Source organism: Podarcis pityusensis, assembly GCF_964106645.2.
Source record: "Podarcis pityusensis genome assembly, chromosome: 2".
Classification (NCBI taxonomy): Eukaryota; Metazoa; Chordata; class Lepidosauria; order Squamata; family Lacertidae; genus Podarcis; species Podarcis pityusensis.
This window is the reverse complement of record NC_138029.1, coordinates 33,163,756-33,184,071: the sequence shown is the minus strand read 5'-3', so window position 1 is coordinate 33,184,071 and position 20,316 is coordinate 33,163,756. Positions and strand designations below refer to the sequence as shown.

At 43.4% G+C, this 20,316-nt stretch overlaps 1 protein-coding gene across 13 annotated transcripts in view; it reads left to right on the top strand.

Moving 5' to 3' along the window:
- The window catches only part of CACNA1G (calcium voltage-gated channel subunit alpha1 G), a 327,715-nt gene that overhangs the window by 164,160 nt on the left and 143,239 nt on the right, over positions 1-20,316 (top strand). For all 13 annotated transcript variants that reach the window (XM_080993532.1, XM_080993526.1, XM_080993530.1 and 10 more), the window contains exon 4: positions 18,505-18,602. In XM_080993532.1, coding sequence (XP_080849658.1) covers positions 18,505-18,602 — 98 coding nt within the window. The remainder of the gene's footprint in view (positions 1-18,504; positions 18,603-20,316) is intronic.

Sequence of the window (20,316 nt, the reverse complement as noted above, 5' to 3'; positions counted from 1 at the left end):
GTGGTGACTCGGCTGCCCTGACAGCATCACTGATCAAGTTCCACTGCCTAGTCCCTTGTTCAATTTCAATGGGGCTTGGTCAGGAGAACTTTCCATTGGGTTGCAGCAGAAGGTTTCGGGCACAATCCCTGGCATCTCCATTTGAAAAGGACCTTGGGTTGTAGGGATGGGCTAGACCTGCCGAAAGAGGGTTCCTCAAGAGCTGCAGCCAATCGAAGTAGATTGTCATGGCCTGGATCAATACTCTTCAACCTTGGGTCCCCATATGTTGTTGGACTTCAACTCCCATCATCCCCAGTCAGCTTTAGCCTGGGGGTGATGGGAGTTGGAGTCCAACAATATCTGGGCATCTAAGGCTAAAGAATTCTGGCCTAGCAAGACCAATGATATGTATTGGTATAATGCTCAGTGTGGTGTAGTGGTTAAGAGTGGTAATCTCGTAATCTGGGGAACCGGGTTCGCGTCTCTGCTCCTCCACATGCAGCTGCTGGGTGACCTTGGGCCAGTCACACTTCTTTGAAGTCTCTCAGCCCCACTCACCTCAAAGAGTGTTTGTTGTGGGGGAGGAAGGGAAAGGAGAATGTTAGCCGCTTTGAGACTCCTGAAGGGGAGTGAAAGGCGGGATATCAAATCCAAACTCTTCTTCTTCTTCTTCTTCTTCTTCATCATCATGACAATGGGAAGGAGTCGCCATTGGATTTTCTGCCCAAGAGAGCAAAATGTCTTTGGGCAGCACTGCCAAGATATGCGGATACCTCATTCCTTTTTCGGCACTTCAGATGGCTTCTTTGTGTGTGCTGAGATCATCCAGGAATTCATGTGTGGGAGGAAACATCCTTGGGCAGTGGTCCACCGTCATATCATTACCAGATTAGAAGAGCAACTGAATGAGCACTGTAAACAAAAGCATGACATCAGCAGAGTCCCCACCATCACTCGTCTCATGTGCCTTACTTGACACGTGCTGTACAAGCAGTACAAACCACACTCCTGTCCACCCACTGTGGTGTCCCCAGATTTCTGCGGCACTCACAGTGTTAAGTTTTGCAGACGGCAGCAACAAAGGAATGCCACAAAACCCCGCTTTCCTTTGTTCCCTGCCAGCCTGTGTGCTGCTTTCCATACTGTAAGGTCTTTTGCTCCACAGATTTGGGCGGACTCAGCTGGCATTCTGCTCAAGTATTTTCTCTGGCTCCAGAAATATTGGTAGTCTCAGTTTCATGCAGATTGTCCAAATGGATGAGGTTTCAGCAAGTTTGTTTAAAGCATGGAGGCTGTGTTCCAAAAAGGGAATATTTTAGTCAAAATGTGCGTGATTGCCCTTTTGTTTTGAGGGAACGAAACCAAGTTTTTGCCTTTCATGAAGTGTTTTTCTTTCAGAGGCACCTGGTTTAAATTAAAGGCTCTTTCTAGCACCCGAGAATCTCCTGGCTGAGGCTTGAAATCCACATGAAACGTTCCTGGCCTGCAGCCAGGAAACGGGTTAAGTTTCCTTGACACATAAAGAGCTTGGAGGCTCTCTCCTCACCTTCCTATTCATAAAGAGTGCCCAGAGTCTATTAGGGTTCTGCCCCTACTCCCACACACCCCTCCCATATAATTAACTGGAATTTCCTGGAATGGACTGGAGGATTCTAGAAATAAACCACAACTGCAGCGTTTTTCCAGGTTAGGAAGTCAGCAGCAAGAGTTCTCCCAGGCTACTAGAAGGTGCCATGCTGTTGTTGTTTTTTTCTAGAGTGTTGGGTGCATGTAAAACTACTGCCACTGCTAATAAAATAGCATTTGTGTAGTTCTGCACTTGAGTGTCTTCAAAGCATTTCACCTACATTATTTCAGTAATCCTTATAACAGGACCTGTAAAGGAGGTTGGTAGTTTTATCTCTACATTGCACATGGCTCAATGGGTGGGGCTAAAGAAAAGTGCCATTGGCTTGCTTAAAGCCATCTAGACCACATGGGGGAATGGGATGCAGAATGAGAGATTTGAATTGGGAAGTGTCGCAACTCACATTCCTAACCATTGTAGTGCCTTAGCTCTATTATCACTCTTCTACGCCCGGTATACCACATACGGTTTTTCACAGAGCGCTAAAACACCCTACCCTAAGAATAACAAGTTTCACATTCTAGATGAGGTGAGACTTCCCTGTTGAACTTCAGACACTAATTAAGATTTTAAAAAACAACCACCCAGCAGACTTTTAAACTGAATTCTGCTTATATAGTTTTAACTCCTTTTTAGTCTTATTGTATTAGGTCCTCTGTACACCACTTAGAGACGACTGTGATTAAGTGGTATATAAGCCAGGCATAGGGAAACTCTGACCCTCCAGATGTTTGGGACTACAATTCCCATCATCCCTAGCTAATAGGACCAGTGGTCAGGGATGATGGGAATTGTAGTCCCAAACATCTGGAGGGCCAGAGTTTCCCTATGCCTGATATAAGTTATTGAAATACACAAAAGGTACAGTGGAGGCCACCCAGCATTCATCAGAGGAGTCTGAGAAGGAAGTATGTGCTGGGTCTGGATGTGTGTGGGGGGGTGTTCAGTAATAGCAAAAGCAGCAATAGTGAGCCTTTGGCAGCTCTCCTCAGATGCCTCCTGCTTGGGCACCAGTTACCCAGTGAGCAGGGCTTATAGTGACTGTGCACCACCAGGACTTTCTTCCGCTGTCATTTAAGTAATCTGGTGAACCGGGTTCGCTTCCCCGCTCCTCTACATGCAGTTGCTGGGTGACCTTGGGCTAGTCACACTTCTTTGAAGTCTCTCAGCCCCACTCACCTCACAGAGTGTTTGTTGTGGCGGAGGAAGGGGAAGGAGAATGTTAGCTGCTTTGAGACTCCTTAGGGTGGTGATAAAGCGGGATATCAAATCTAAACTCTTCTTCTTCTTCTTCACCACCAGAAGGTTGCTGCAGGTTGGCTTGTGGCATGAGGTCTGGCACTAATCACAGTACTGCTGGATCCACCTTCAAGATGCATGCTTTCTTCTGAACAAGGGTGCAACTGCATCTTTACGTAGCCCGTTCACAATGTTATGTAGTGTATAGATTGTTTTCAGTAAAGGCCTGCCATCAAATGACACTTGCATATTAAGTAGAATAGACTGAATGCTATATCAAAGCTTTGCTTTAAAAGACAGGCAGATGGGACATTAAAAAAATCTGACATCTTTTGCGGACTTCAGTAGAGATGAGAAGCATAAACAAAGCACACACTTTGTTACATGAGGGGTTTTTACTTGGGTCTTAAAATGAGGCTGCCAAACTCTTGTCCCTATCCTGTACTATTCAGGGATGGAGAACCTGTGGCCCTCCAGATGTTGGGCTATCAACTCCTATCAGCCCCAGCCAGCATAACCAATGGTCAGGGATGATGGGAGTTGCAGTCCAACAACATCTGGAGGGCCACAGGTTCTCCATTCCTGTTTTAAAGAAGTTTGTTTTATGAAACTCCTGAAAGGCTACTCTTCCCTCACTGCAGAATAAGATTTGTCAGGCTTCCTAGAAAGATATTGCCAAGATTTTCTGGGCATTTGTTAACTTTGGCTAAGCTCTGAGGCTCCGATGATGGACTGAATGTGTAGCAGGGAAAGCAGAATGAGACTTCCTGCTGTTTTGATCAGCTTTATAGCTTGGAACCAGTAACGTCTCTATTATTATTATTATTATTATTATTATTATTAATTATCATCATCATTTATCTTAATTTATTTAACAGGGCAAATCCAACGACATTTTGGGGTGAGGCTTGCTTCTCCTGAGCAAAAACTTAATTAAATGGAAGCTAGGGGTGTTCATATTATGTCCCTGTATGTCAGAGCAAATCTGTAGATACTAGGTATGGCTAGCTGAGCTTGCATTCGGGCACATGCTACCCTGGAGAGGCCCAGTTGCATCACTGTAACTATGAGGATGCAGCTCACAAGCTCAAAGTTGTCCCTGGGGGAAAATCTTGAAGAATGCAGAGCAGATTTGTGAACGTTTGTATTCTTATCCAGAATCTACGTTGCATTGCTCTTTTTCTCACCGATGCATTCTGAGAGTCGCGTGCAAAGAAGACAGCATGTAATTCTGAACATGTGCTAAGCTGGCTGAGTTGAAACCCAGCCTAGGCTTCCCTCCTATGCTTTCTCTTGGCCAATTTAACGCAGTCTAATAACATCTGCAGTCTTTTCTTCTTGCCAGGCTTTTGGGGCCGATTAGAATGTGCTTAGAAAAGCCCTTCTAATGTACCTTTCAAAGGCCAGTCTGGACAAAATCTTCCTCGGGGTTATCCCCAGTTTGCTTTCGGTAATGATCCTTGCCTGGAGTATATGAGCAGAAGCAGTTTGGCTGCCTCAGCGGAGACTCTCAAAGATGAACAGCCAAGAGCCTGGAAGTTGGGAAATGACAGACAGGAGGGATTTGGGGTAGTGAAGAGGGGATGGAGCTTGTAGGGTTGTAATTGCACCATTTATTTTGATGGTAGTTCACCCAGAAATCTGAGACATTTTTATAGCTTCTTCCTGCTTGAAGTTGTCATGTACTGAGCAGTTCTGTTCTGCGGGTGGGTGAGGTGTTTAAAGGGCTGGAGACAGACAGGTGTGTTTCCCCCACCCCTGTATTGTTAAAGGCAGCATGAAAGAAAGATCTCCATTTGCATTCATCCCATTTGTTTCTAGTAAACAGGTTTTGTGTGGTTACAAAACCTGCAAAAACTATTTGACCAGAGGCAACAGTTGAACAAAAGAAATGTATGTTTCTGGGAAGATACGCCTTTCTCAAAATCAACCCTATTCTTGGTCTCCAGCTGCAGATGAGATTTGCCGGCTCTGCAGGAAGATGACTACCAGGAGAGCCTATGCACAATTGTCAATTGCAGCAACTTAGTATTTATCTGGTTTTAATTTGAAAAGTACTCTGCAAAGCTACTTAAAAAACTTCTCTTGTAAGAATCTTGTGTGGGCAAAATTATTCCCATTTTGCAGAAGGGGAAGATCCTGGTTCCATTTCTCTAACCACTGTCCTTTATCTGATTAATCTTCTCTGGGGCTAACATGATGGCATTATTTGTCCAAACAATTAAACTATCTGAATGTGAACCGTTTCCATTACATTGCCTCTTGGTTAGTTTTATTCATTTTAATAACTGGAGAAGAATATAATGTGAAAATCCATATTGAAGGTGAAATGACATGTTATCCTACCTTAGTTTATCAAATTTTAGGGTAGGGTTCCATATCAGGCTTGCAAAGGAGACTGTAGACAGGGTTTCATAAGGGTTTCATCTGAGGTTTCAGACCAGAGCTACAGCTTGCGGAGGCTTCTGGGAAGAGGGTTATTTTGAAGACTGGAGGCATCTGCCTAGTGTATGTTTCAAGGATGGTGGACATGTGGTCCTCCAGATGCTGCTGGACTACTACTCCCATCATCTCTGACCATTGGTTGGGGCTGATGGGATTTGGAGTCCGGCAGCAGCACTTTCTAACTCAGTGTTTTGAAGATGCATCAATAGCTGCCTACGCCCACTGTCATTTGTCATGTGTTGTCTGCAAAAAAAAATAAATGCATGAAAGCCCTTGTAGTGAGTCCCAGCTTGAAGGGTATTTGGGGTTCATTATATATATATATATATATATATATATATATATATATATATATAAAAATAAAACTATATAACAAAATTTTCTTTATTCAGACAGTGACACAACCCCAGTGCCATTTCTGGGCCAGGTCTTCACAGCTCTGCAGGCATATGGGCATAAGACTTTTGGTCCAGACATATTACAGCTTTGCCATTGACTTCTGCTTGATCAGCTTTGTCTCTTGCTTTAAGATTTTCCTTCTCTTTGAGTGTCTGAACTGTTCCCATCTGGCCCCTGTCAAAAGCAATCTGGCTGACAAAAGATCCATAGTTTAAATGTGAAATGAAATATCATTTCCCCCTCTCCCACTCCCCAAGCTCATTGACTTTCTCCTTTGTTTCACTGCTGAGGAGGACACAGGCCTCTTCCTTTTTACTTTGTTAACTAAAATGGCACACCTTTCTCCATTCTAGTAAGGTACTTGTAAGGTGTTCAGAATGTTGCCTATTTTTCTGCTTCAGATTCCCCCACCTCTGAGCCAGCAGGCAGGGAAATCTAATGGGGTGACCCAGTACTAGACTGCTTTAAAATAACATCTCTTGCAGATCTGTTGTGAGTGGGGTTTCTCCTGATAGGTTTTACTATTCCTTCCCATGCAACATCTCCACAAAGGATATCTCCCACTTCCATCTGCAGATAAGGCAGCTACATTTGAGAAGCGCAGGACCTGACATGTTGCCAGAGGTAACTAAGGATGTAACATCAGGCGAGCACTGCCCTTAATGACTGTCAGGCCAAGGCTTATGAGGAGAAAATGTTTGTGCAAGCTAAAAAAATATCCAAGCTGTAGTAGCTGATCCAGGCCTGGCAGAGTTTCTGTCTGTATGCAGCAGGATTTGGATCTAAGAACATTTCACACATGAGGCTTTAAGCAGTTCTTGCTTCATTTCAGCTTCAGAGATGAATAGGAAACCAGCTTGGGCCAGAATGTCCATTTGCAATACAAATGCTTCTCTCTCCTGTCTTTCTCCTTCATAATAAAAATTATCATATGTTCACATAAATACAAGTGTAAGAGACTTGAGCCTCACGTTTGAGGAAATGTTCCAGGCAGGGCAGCTTCCTGATCGAAAAGTCCGTTCACGGCATGGCAATCCTGCTTTCTTCCAAAGTTCTGCCTGATAACTTTTCACTTCAACCTAGACAGCAGTATTGTAGAACCTGTGACCATCCCAATGTTGTTGAACTACAGCTCGCATCATCCCTTGCTCATTGACTGCTCTGGCTGTGATTGATGGGCATTAGAGTCCAACAGCATCTGGAAGACCACAGGTTCCTATTCCCTTCTTACACAGTAAAGCTTTGTGCTTGAAAGAAAAGCACATTGATGTGGAAGAGGGGCAAAAAGTTTCACAATAGCCTCCCCTTTACCTTTTTCCACGTCCAGTTTGTGGTTCTGCTTTAGGTAATGCTACTTCCTGCTACTGTTGGACATTATTATTTCAGTACAGAAGTGAGGTTAATAAGAGAGCACAGCTGTTGGAAGTGGAATAAGATAGAGTGATACCCAATGACTAGCATTGGTTATCACCCATGGAAAGGATTTTATTACTGCAAAAGTGGGAAAGGTTTCAATAATAATTATATATATATATATATATATATATATATATATATAATCCCGCCCTCCCCAGCCGAAGCCGGGCTCAGAGCGGCTAACAACAATAAGTGTAAGTGTGTGTGTGTGTGTGTGTGTGTGTTTCACAGTGTGCAGTGCAGCACATTATGTTGTTCCCACCTACCTACCCATATGCACTTTTATAGCAGCTGCCTTTGGCATGTGTAATCCCAGTTTGAGATTGGGGCCACCTCCCCTCTGTTTCTCATATGCCTTTCAAGTCCATAATTAAAGGCAGCATCCAACTAGTTCATTTGGTCAGCACAAGGATTTACACTTGCGCAATGGAAGTTCCTCCCCTGCTCTCCCCATGCGTGCCCCCAGCCTTGCCAAATCTGCTCTGCAGGATTGGGGGGGAACCCTAGAACAGATTTTTTTTAAAAAAATATTTTTTATTGATTTTTCCATGTATACTTCTTCTAACAATATATCTTTAACAATTTTTCATATTTCAACCCTCCTCCCCCTGGACTTCCCTCATACTCACGTTTTGTTTTATCCCCATATTGTTCATCCTGTGTATTGTTTCCCCAAAATTTTCTCAATACATATACTGTAGTCTTCTTTTTTGTTGTATACAGTTGTGATTGTTTACTCAAACCCTGCCAATGAGTCCATTTCTTTATGTTGCCTCTTCATATATGTTGTAAATGGTTCCCATTCTCTTTTAAAGTCTTTGTTGTCCTTTTCATGTAATTTTCCCTAGAACTGATTTAAGGGGAGAAGGGAGAGGAAGGTTTACTTATGGAACTATTTAGATGGACACCATCCTCAGTTCTGTTCCAAAAGATAGCTTAATCTTCAGTTCAGAACCACCTCTTGCAGGCATTGATGTAGGTCCAGAATCCCTGAGCTGAATATGTGCAATTAGGGGCTGAATTCTACATGGGGCATGTTGAAGAGCTATGTTTTAAATTGGCATAGGTTTTTTTGTTTTAAGTCCTACTGCTTAGCAGAGTCTGTGTACAAGGCGTGAGGTGCCATGCTCACTCTGGTAGTGTCCAAAGAATCAAACTGAGTTTGTGGCATTCATTATCTAGGGCAGGCATCCCCAAACTCATCCCTCTAGCTGTTTTGGGACTACAATTCCCATCATCCCTGACCACTGGTCCTGTTAGCTAGGGATGATGGGAGTTGTAGTCCCAAAACAGCTGGAGGGCTGAGTTTGGGGGTGCCTGATGTAGGGGGTTCTACATGCAGCTGGGCCCCCTGAAAATTATGCCTTGCCGTATTAGGTTGTCCAGACTGAACTCCAGGAAAAGAAATTGTTTCTTTGTGACAGTATAATACAACTATTAGCACTACTCATAGAGGATATAGTATTTGCCACACTCCCCTCTAATTATAGCTAAGCTCATTGGAGATTAGAGAAAGAATGCTGCCATATTATCAGATCTCATTCTTTTTAAAATACAGCTTTGGCTAGAACAGAGCTCCTCATGGAAATGAGAAGTTTTGATGAATCACATAATCATGGGCCATTATTTCAAAGGGAATTCTGGGAAATGGATATTGAAAGAGTAGTTAAAGGTTGACAGAAGCTGGGAGGCAGACCTTTGCCACCCAAAGAATAATATAAGTGCAACATCTAAAAGTGTGAATTCCTCAAGCACCGAGGGCGAATTCTTTCACCCCCAAAATATGAAGAAACTAAAGTGCTTCTTAGAGTTGGTGAATATATGATGTATTCTTATTTTCTGCCTCTTTGCAGTTTGAGTTGTGACTTCTTAAAGCGCCATTATGCTTTCCTTTAAACACAAACCCCAAAGGGCAGGAGAATTAGTGACGCTACAGAACCTGACCATGTAAAAGGTTCCAGATGATGTACTGAATTGATATCATAGAGCAGTGTGGTTTTCCCCCAACCCCAGAACTGGATTCCAGGGAATTTGGGGTCCCTTATCAGAAATATCAGTACAGTTGGAAATATGGAAATATCAGTACAGTTGGGCAGGCTCAACTGCTTGCTCACTACCACTGCCAACCTTCACCTGAAATTAGGCCAATTCAGGGCAGTGCTGGGTGTGTGCTAGAGCTGGTTCTCAATTCATATAATGGTTAGGTGTCTGGGCGCTGGGCCAGTGCCTTCCTAATACCTAAATGAAGCTGCATTACCAAAATGAAGCAAATTATCTTGAAATTGTATAATTAGCAGCTAGATTTCTCAGTATGGTACTTAGGCTGTGTACCCATTACTAGCTTAAAAGGTAGCTGGGATGTTCTTTTTCTCAATTTGGATCAAAACTGGTTCAGAGAAAAGTGCATAAAAACACGATATTTCGTAAGAAACAACAGGATACATACCCTATGTATTGTGGCTAACATCATATGTGCACCCCTTCCCCAGCCAGCAGTGGGAACACACTGGATGTAGAGTAAACAGAAGTGTATTCAGTCTTAGTTTCCAAATCTATGGGATGCAAACTATTTACTAGAGCATGGTCTGAGGACAGGGCACATGATGCAGCCATCTTGTTGAGGCTTAGCCACCTTGGGGACCCCCCCCCCTATGTAGAACCACCTTGTCCTCCAAGATGTGGGCGGGGGCAGGGAAGAAAGGTATATCTCACCTAATTCTCAGATGATGCTCAAGGCAGTAACAAATAAGAACACCAGACATTATTGAAAACATGTATCACAGACCTCAATCCTCGTCAGAATATTGAAACCAAAATGTCAACATAATAAACCTCCCATCATAATAATGTTTCTTAAAACAGCCATCAAACTAAAGCGACATTAGACATAAACCAGCCACCTGAAACAGTGAGGTGACAAATACCCATTGTAACTCACTTTCCAAGGTTACCATGAGCCCAAATGTAATTTCATCACCTTTATGTTCCCTTTGCATTTTCTCATTATTAGTATGAAGCAGCTAATTGTGACAGATGAGTTGCTGCTGTTCAGTCTATTCATTAGTTTTTCTATGTATATAATGTACAGTATACGAGTGACTGTATCAATACTGAGTTAGGAGTTCCCTTTCTAATATGGGTCAGTTATGACTGTTTCAGCAAATGTAAGGATCAGAGCAATAGGATAGAGACTGGTTTCCTTGGATTTACACCGTGCACCCCCACCTTGTTTTTAGCACTGGAGGTTTTGCTGCAGAATAGCAGCACATTTCCAGATCCATTTTGGCTAATATCCAGTCGAAGATCTGGGACATGCCGCAGGAGATGATGACGGAATTGTCCTTGTCTTCGGAATTAGGTTTAAAATGCAGTATCCGAAGCTTTTAATTTTTTTTAAAGTAAATATTTGTGAAACATTTTCTCAATGTAGCAAATCATTCCAAATATATATATCCTCAGATGTACATATTTCCATGCATCTCAAGACAGCTTGCACTAGAACAGGGTGTGGAACCTTTGACCCAACAAATGTTGCTGGACTACAGCTTCCATCGCCCATAGCCATTGGCCATGCTGGCTGGGACTGATGGGACTTGGAGTCAAACAACAGCTAGAGGGCCACAGCTGCAAAAAATCAACATGGGTATCTCGAATGCATGTTATTTCTAGGAGGGGCGCCATACCAACTTAAAGTTCAGTCAGTGTTTACTTGGAAGCAAACCCCATTATGTTCATTGGTGCTTAAAGGGACCCCTGACTGTTAGGTTCCAGTCACGGATGACTATGGGGTTGTGGCACTCATCTCGCTTTACTGGCCATGGGAGCCAGCGTACAGCTTCTGGGTCATGTGGCCAGCATGACTAAGCTGCTTCTGGCGAACCAGAGCAGCGCACGGAAATGCCGTTTACTTTCCCGCCAGAGCAGTACCTATTTATCTACTTGTACTTTGTGCTTTTGAACTGCTAGATTGGCAGGAACAGGGACTGAGCAACAGGAGCTCACCCCGTTGTGGGGATTCAAACCGCCAACCTTCTGATCAGCAAGCCCTAGGCTCTGCGGTTTAACCCACAGCGCCACCCGCGTCTCTCAGTGGTGCTTACTCTCGGGTAAATGCGCATAGGATTGCATCCTTGGAGGCACTGGTCCCCAACCCCATTTGTTGGCTGCAGGCCTGTCAATGCTTATGTCCAATCCATCAAATTCTGATAGCCGAGTGCTTTGCAAGATATATGAACTGTTACCATTAACTACTTGTGATAATGATTCAAATTGGCAGCATGCCTCAGTTTCTAGATTTTAATTATTCCTGAGCGTTATTCAAGTGTTTTTGAACTGTGTTACATGACCTAAGTCAGCGAGGCTAATGCAACCAGGAGAAGCTAGATACTTAGATTGGGAGTTGGACCTTGAAACACCCTTTGTTATCATTAGACTTTTCTGAAATCACAAAGTATTTGGGCAGGAGAAGAAATCTGCAAAATCTATAAGCAAGCAGTTTAAAGCCCCATCAGGTTACCTATATATAGTTTGTACCATAATGTTGCCATCTTAGGAGCTGGAGTTAGAAGATTAACGCTGATAGATAATCTTAGTAGTAAGCATGGCAGTCCTTCTGTGTTAGAGCATATACCCCAACCCAAGTCTAGAGCAGCAATGGATGTCAGTATTTTCAAAGCCACATTTGCCAAGATCCCTGGCTTTACACGTACTTGTGTTCCCTGTTTTGAGCTGGGAGTGTCAGATTCATTGCCCTCCCGATTAAGATAGTGAGCAGCATATAATGGACATTGGCTGAGTGATAGTTGCAGGTGACAAAGCCTTCAAATTTCTCTCTGCTTTTCCAGAGATACAATGTAAGCTACCTAGACGTCATTTTCTTTCTGTCCCCTGATTGCTTAATGCTCTGTCTCGATTCTGATTGCTCCACTTTGTAGATAATAAGGAACCATGACATCCAACCTGGAAGATCTTATGGTGTACTTTAAAGAATATATGGCAGAGCTTTAAGAAGAATAAAATGCAGCCCAGTCATTTCTTGTATATAATTTCACATCCTCAGGAAATGAAGTGGGTTGGATGTGCTGACATTGGGTGTGCGTTGCTCTAGAGAAGGTCCCCAAGGTTCCTTGTGTGATATTTCTAATTTGCATGTTGGAAATCCCCATGGAGAACCATGCCCGTGATTGGCTATGAAGACTGCTGCTTCTTTCCCAATTAGAATCTAACAAGATCCAGCAACCACCTGTCTTCTTTGTAGAATAATGGAGGGCCCATTATAGGTTCATTGAAATGTCCTACAAAGAAACAAACAAGTCTGTACCAAGTTCAGATTCTAGCTCAGTCCCCCCCCCCCCCACCCTCATGTTATCATCTGTAACCAGTCTGGAACTGTCTTCAGCTCAGGGAGCCATCTTGTGGCTGATTCACATGGAGCAAGTAAACATATCATTTCATGAATCCTCTGCCACTTCCAAATCAGTCAATGTTGTGCTTGTGTGGTTCCTAAAAATTAGTATAGTACTGATGCAGTTGAACTTTCATAACTTTCAAAAGCACAATCCTGGCAATTGTAATTTGGTGAAGGTACTAATTTTCCCTTAGGGTTGGCCCAAAATTCCCCAGAAGACATGTTTTTAATGAGAACATTTCAGATATTTCTCTTTATCTCACCCTTACCCTATAGAAAAAGAAAGCAACCTTGCAGAATTTTCTGAAAATGTTCTACACCATTCTTTTGTGGCAGCTGCCATTCCTCACCTGCTCAGTTCCCCATGCTCTGGAGCAGGCGTAGGCAAACTCCGCCCTCCAGATATTTGGGACTACAATTCCCAAACCACTGGTCCTGTTAGCTAGGGATGATGGGAATTGTAGTCCCAAACATCTGGAGAGCCGGAGTTTGCCTATGCCTGCTCTGGAGCAATGCTAGGACTATGGCATTGTGGAGGATGCAAAACAGTGACTAGGTTGCCAACAAAGATGCTGCTCTTGCTACTTGAAGCAGCAGAAAGAAATGAAGCCTTCAGGGGAAAGTGTGTGTGGGGGGGACCCTGTCCAGGTGTCCCTGCAAATGGTGAACTCCATCCCCCAGGTGTCCTGCTCGCACTCAGCCAAGGAGGACAAACAGCCGGTAGTTTAATTCTTCGTTAACAAAAGCATGCTTCACAGAAGCTTCTAAGATGCACCAAATACACATTCACACACGCTTTTAGCAACTACATAGCTGGCATTAACTTGCCCAGGCTTGTGCCCTGGCTGAACAGCTGAAACAACAGTGGGACCATGCCCCCCTCCCAGCTTAAATATTCTTTTCGGATGGAGTGTGCAAAAGTGACCGGTGACTTCTCCAATACAGAAGTCGCCTCTGCGCTTGCCTATTCAAGCCCCTCTTGGTTCCAGGGGACAGTGAGGATTCAACTGCCCTGCACCTCACCTGAACAGCCTCTTCCTCCACATCCTGCACCTCCTCTCCTGCTGTTGACTGCTCAGGCTCTTCCCCTTCCTCCAGCCTTGGCTCTAGCCTCCTGAGTGGCACAAAACCCCATAATTAGCTGGTTCTCTCTCTTGAGTTGGCCTCTGCCCCTTGCCCCCTGCCCAGCCTTTGCCACACACTCTTCAGAACCCTGCCAGTCCCTGACACCAAAAAACTGCTGGGAAAATTCCTTGCCCCTGAAGAAATTTGGTGAAATGGACAGACAGAATTCCCCTGTCTGCAAATGGAATATTTTGAAAGGGGATGTGCGCACAGCTCTTTACTCCCTTGCTCAGGTACCCGTGCTGTAGATATGCCTTCTTGACGTGCAAAATGCAATTCAAGACTGTTAAACCACACTTCTCAGATGCTGTGATAAATTAGAATTAGTTAGGCGGGGGTAGAGAGATTTCAATCCCATTCTAACCTCCAGTAAAATAACTGCATCTTGCCCACCCCTGCTTCAGCTGGGTGACTTTCAATCCACCATACGCATATGTGGGCACTTCTCCTCCTGACAGGGACATCTGCAGGATCATTCTCTTATAGGGGTTCCCACATTGTGAACATCTGATGCTCCTCCAAGCTCTCACCTTCTTTTCACATTTTTCCCTTACAGCGGTTATGCATATTCACAACTTGCTCATAAACTTCCCGTCAGCACAAAATGAACTGCTCTGATTTGGCTTTGTATGCAGTTTAAATGTTTTCAGATCTCTTGGTTTTAGTAGACTGGTGTTCTCTTTATTCCCAAGTCCGTCCGCCCCCTCTGTCTTTTGAGTCTTTTCTTTTTCTTTTTGCTTGCACTACAGGAGGGATTGTAGAGTTTAAAGGTGCTTCTGCAGCATGGGGAATCACTGCGCAACTGGTTTGGTACTCCATAGGAAACATAGGAGCATAGGAAACAACACCTCAAAAAGGGTTATGTACATAGAACTGTAGAGTTGCAAGGGATCCTGGGGATCATCTGGTCCAAGCCCCTGCAATGCAGGAATATGCAGTCATCTCATACAGGGATTGAACCTGCAACCTTGGCGTTATAAGCACCATGCTCTAACCAACTGAGCTATCCAGCCTGACTGGGTTGTGATGGAATCCCACCCACCCCCTTCTGTTCCCTGCAGCTCCCTTGGAGCAGATTGATGGGCAGGGAGAGGAGAGGAAGGGGAAGTCCCATTGTGAGAACAGATCTGCATTCTGACACCCTTTGTGTGTTGATCTGATGTCTATTTGCACTGGAGTTTTTCTCTGCCATGCAGAGACAGCATCTATTTCTCATTATAATAAATCAGACATCACTCAATCTAGTAAATATGGTTCTGGCTGCAAAGGAACTTTTAGAAGATGCTTGCAAAATTGCTATTATGCAAGCAGCTACCTTTAAGTAGAAGGAATATAGTAAGCCATTAAGTTACTCAGGTACATTCCACTAGGTAAAATGAAGGTTATGTTGTACATCTATAGCTGTGATTTGTGGTGTGTCATGGATGACCACTGATAAACTTAGTTGTTGCATGTGTGGAATGGGATCTGTCCACTCAACAGGACTTCCTCTCCCATGCACCCCACACCCCCTAAATCTGCTCTGGAGGGCTGAGGTGGGGCAGAACAGCTTTAGGGGGTGTGCAAGGGGACAAGGGGAAAGTCCTATTCTGTAAGCAGACCCCATTTCCCACATGCTTGCCCTCCTACACTGAATTCTGCTCTCTATTCCTAAATTCTGCATGTTCGGAGTAGTCTCTCTTCGAAGCAGTTCTGCACAGGTGAATGGTTCAGAGTTGGCTCATAAATGACATTTTCTGTACCTCTATGTAAGAAAAGTGAATCCAGAATTTGCAGCAAGTGTTTCCTTATTTTGCTACAAGTTCCCAGACAGGCTCACCTGAGAAATGAACTTGTTTATCAAAACTGCTTTCCTTATCCGAATCTCTAGCAAAACTGCCATCCAGAAGAGAAACAAACCAGCATTAGTTTCCTCAGCTGAATCTTACTTCACATTATGGTCTTGGAATGCTTGTTGCTAGGGGAAGATAAGAAAAACTAAACTAAACAGAAAGATGCTGAGCTGAATGGATAGGATATTAGGGGAAAGCGCATCCAAGAGGCTGCTTTATTTCTGTTTGCAAGCCAGTGTGCCACTTCTCTCTGCCGGAAAGGACTGCGAGACATTCTTAGAGTTTTATGCATTCTTTCTCCACAGTTCTCCTGCCTTTCCATGGCTGGGAAAAGGATGCCTGGAGAAGCATGTTGATGGTTATAAGGTTGCAAGAATGCTCAGACTTCTCTCACAAGCCCCGAGATTTGCCTTTTGGTGTATAATAATAATAATAATAATAATAATAATAATAATATCTGCACTTTGAAAAAATCCAGTCTCTTTCTGTGTTGCTCGGTGCGCTCTCTGCTTTGATCTGTACTTCAGCTCTTGAGCAACTCTGTTTTGTTTCCCCCCATTTTCACTATAGTATGGAACATTAAGCGGCAAAACCTCTTCCAGCTTTTGACCAAAGTAGATGAAATGTCGTGGCACAGGAGTCCCTCTGGAGTGGATTAAACCTGACAGTTTGCAGACAAATAAGTTCCATGGGCTTTTTGTAGGGGGCGTAAAAGGGATTGACTTTCCTTCATGGTCTGTTTGTGGGGCGGGGGGGGGAGGTGGGGTTTGTTGCTTTCTTACCTTAAAATGATGACTAGGTAGCTGAGTGCACATTCCATTACAGTGGTACTTTGGTTTAAGGACCGCTTAGTTTACAACTTGGATTAAAAACACTGCAAACCCAGAAGTAGGTGTTTTGGTTTGTGAACTTTGCCTTGGAAGCAGAAAATGTTCCGCCTCCTGTTGAGTGTGTTCCATTTGTAAATTGAGTCCCCCGCTGCTAGGGGAAAGCATGCCTTGATTTAAGAACAGACTTCTGGAATGGATTAAGTTAATAAACCAAGGTGTCATTGTATTTCTTTACAGATTCACACAAACTTTTCTTTCTGGTGGTTGCCTGTGTCCTCCAGGAGGCTTTACAAGCCTCACAACAAACTTACAATGTGAGTCTGTCTTGTTGAGTTCTGAAGAACTCTGGCTTTGCTTGTTTCTTGTTAAAGCAGTTTTTGGAACAAATTAAATAAAGCTTTTAACTTCTTTTTTTAATTTTAAAAAACCTCGCATTCTGTGTTTTACCAAAAAACAATCCAGAGCTCTTCAGTGTTCCACAGGCAACATTTTTTTGACAGCTTTACTTATTGCAAAGCCCACAGGCCTAAAGAAATATTGATATTACGTAGGAAAACATAGAGCTGTATCAGGACAGAAAAGGACAGAGCAACATTAGGCTTTGTGTGTGGGCAAATCTTACTTGGCAGGGGGATATGGACATGGCACTTTTACTTGGGGAGTGGGCATGGAAACCTCCAAAGCGCCCCAAGTTGCCCACTGAGATCAAGCAGGCGCCTTCACTGTAGTATTCGACGCTCGCTAAAAACATTTTTATTTAGACAAGCCTTACCTTTACCTTTACCAAGATGCTCAGAAAGTCAAAATAATTTTAATCCGCTTTAGTATTTTATTTTTTGTATATTTTAAAGTACTGTTGTAACTTTTTCCTGATTTTATTGCTTAATCCTTATTGTAAACCACTTGGAGGTGTTTTTTTGTTTTTGTGTTTTTACAAGAGTGGCATATACATTTTATGAAATAATAAAGAAAAAAAAGAAAGAATTCTTGCCATGCTGGTTTGGTCCCCATTGAGAGCTGGTATAAAAAGGTAAAGGACCCCTGACAGTTAAGTCCAGTCACGAACATCAGTGGTATTGTACAGAGATTTATAGCCAAAATTAAGAGGTCCTGGTCCCCAAGGAAGTCGCAATCTGAGACACAGAGAGAGAGAGAGACAAAGATATGAGAGAAGTTTAAAGCTTTGTTACATTTGGGAATTAAGACGGAAGGGGTGTGCCATGGCCACATGGAATGGATGGGTTTTGCGAAGAGGTTTGAAGGGAGAGAGTTTGCACGTATTCAGGAAGTGAGTTCCATCCATGGAATACAGCAGGGAAGAATGGGGTGGGGGTGTTCAAGTGAGCCTCAGATTTTCAGATTTAGGTATTTCGACTGAGATTTTCAGTTGGCCTGTTAATGTTGGAGGAGACAAAATCACAGAGGCATATGAGAATCAAGAGCTAAAAGAGGCCGGCGGTTTGAGGGAGGGGGTGGAAGGCTGAGGATAGTTTTATAGAGAAGTTTGTGCTAGATACAGAAGGGGATGGGAAGCCAGTAAAAGACCTGAGGAGATATGATGTATGATCTGAGTCATGAGACGTTTTGGCAGAGGACTTTCAGAGGTGAGAGAACTGAGGTGCAAATTGACTGGTGAAAAAATGCTTCCACATACTGACATCAGCATGAGGCCTCACTTGGAGTGATTCCCACGAGTCTTTTATTGTGTGAAAATGATTCTGTCAGATAATTCATATAGGTACATATAGCTTGCTCCAAGATGATCCCATAAACGGAGACGTTGCTCCTGCTCAAATGGCCTTTGACCGGGTCACATGTCTTGAAACCACAAAACAAATCAAAAGTGTTTTATTTTTATGCTAACTGGGAAAGTTCCTCCCTGGATGCTCTCATTCCTCAATGGTAAAAGAATCTTTGGGAAACTTTCGGCCCTCAGAAACTTTTTTTTTGTAAAAGAGCATTAAAAATGCAGACGATAAGAGGGACGGGAGACTTTATAGAACAGTTTTTGCTCATGAACTTTATTCTGATATGATAATTAAATCCATAATTAATTCCTCCAGGACCGTTCAGTCACGGACAGAAGTCCTGCTAGGGAGTTTTTCTCCTGACACCATGTGTCGATTGTTTGATTTGGGATGCGTCTAACTTTTTTCCTGCAGAACTCTGATGTGTTCCCTTTATTTCTTGCTTTTTTTTCAGCATGCTGGAATACTCTCTGGACTTGCAGAATGTCAGTTTCTCAGCTGTTCGGACCGTCAGGGTACTCCGGCCGTTGAGAGCCATTAACAGAGTTCCTAGTAAGTAAAATCTCTTTTCTCCCCATTTTTTCTCTCCCCCTTGAACTAGCTCATTATTTCTGACAATCTGGAAATAAGTGGGACATTTTACATCTTTTCCAAAATCCCATTTAACGCGCTCGCCTAAATCTCTTGACCACGCTGACTGCTATTGTGACTCCCCTTATGTAGAGCCTGATACCAATGTGCTCTTTTTTAATGAATAGTCCATCCATCTCAGCCATCTCCTCAAAAAAAGAGTGAATAATTAATCAAACAGACTGGCGAGGACTTGCTATTTTGTTTCCCTTGCTTGAACAGTGCTTCTGGAAAAGGGTCTCATGTGAATCACTTTATAGGAAAATTTAAAAATGAGTTTGGAGGCATCAAGGAGATGTGATGGGAAAGAGAGGATAGACTACTAGAAACATGCTTGCACTAGTATGAAAGATGATGTAGAATAGGAGAGGAGAACCTGCTGCCCTCCAGGTGTCGCTGGACTCCAGATCCCATCATCCCTGACTATTGCCCATGTTGGCTACATATGATGGGAGTTGGAGTCCAACCACATCTGGAGGCCAACAAATTCCTTCCTCTTCCTAGGGCTGCCAAGTATAGCTTAGTTTAAGGGAATTACTCTTCTTTCAAATATAACAAGTCCTTGGACCATACTGGATTTCACTTATTTCAGTGTTCTGGAGTGTATGCTCAACCTATGGCTCCTTGCTGTATTATTGCACGTCTCCGAGCAGGTTCCAGGCACTTACCCAGGTTTCCTTTTTAATGAGGGACAGCAGACACACTGGTGTCGACATATGGTTTATTTACATGTATGTGCAACCTGAGCCTATGATGGAGGGGCTCACACCATCCATACCCCAAGAAGGTCTTGCTTCTTCCACTGCCACAGCCTTGAATTCCAGCAAAAATCAGGCATGGCTCTGCCTCGCAAGCTTCAGCCTGAATCCATCTCCTACCTCTCACACATTAACTCCACCTTTGTCTTTCTAACAAAGGGGTGGGGGTACCCACTGGCTGTTTGGCCCAGAGCCACTTCCTTTGTTACTTTAACATCCCATACTTGGAGAACCATTACTGAGAAACTTGTCTAGCTATTCCAGCAATTTGAATCCTTGCTGGATCCAGGGACTGTGAATAAGGGACCCCCCCCAAAAAAAATCACAACGCTACTTTGCCCCTGATTCACATCTTCAGCAATGCTATGACAGCTTTTTGTCCTTCTCCAACCAATGCTTTTCATATGATCCATTTTATCTGGGTATGTCAGTGTGAAACAAGGTTTCTTTGACCTTCCAGAAATAACAAGATGGGCTACATAGCTCACTTTCCTCTCGGCTCTCTGAAGAAAAGCGGAGAGAAGAATGAACTGAAATAATGATTTTAGGGAATTGGGGATTTTTGCACACACATTTTTATTTTTATTTTTAAATCTCAGCCTCTCTTCCTGGATTGTTGCTCTATTAGTCTTCAGTGCTTCTTGCCAGGACTTTCCCCCCTCTAGATGGTGGGGATTTCAATCCTAGTCCCAAGCAGGGGACTTCCTTACATTTTCATTTCAGAATGCCTGCCCTATTGCCATATATTGACATTTGTAAGGTGCTCTGGCAAAGGTGAAGGGCAGGTATAAACATTAAACTAAGGTATAGCCAGCTGACCATGTTTGAAAGACTGCCTCATGTATGCAGCTGAGACTGCCCGACCCTCGCCATCAACA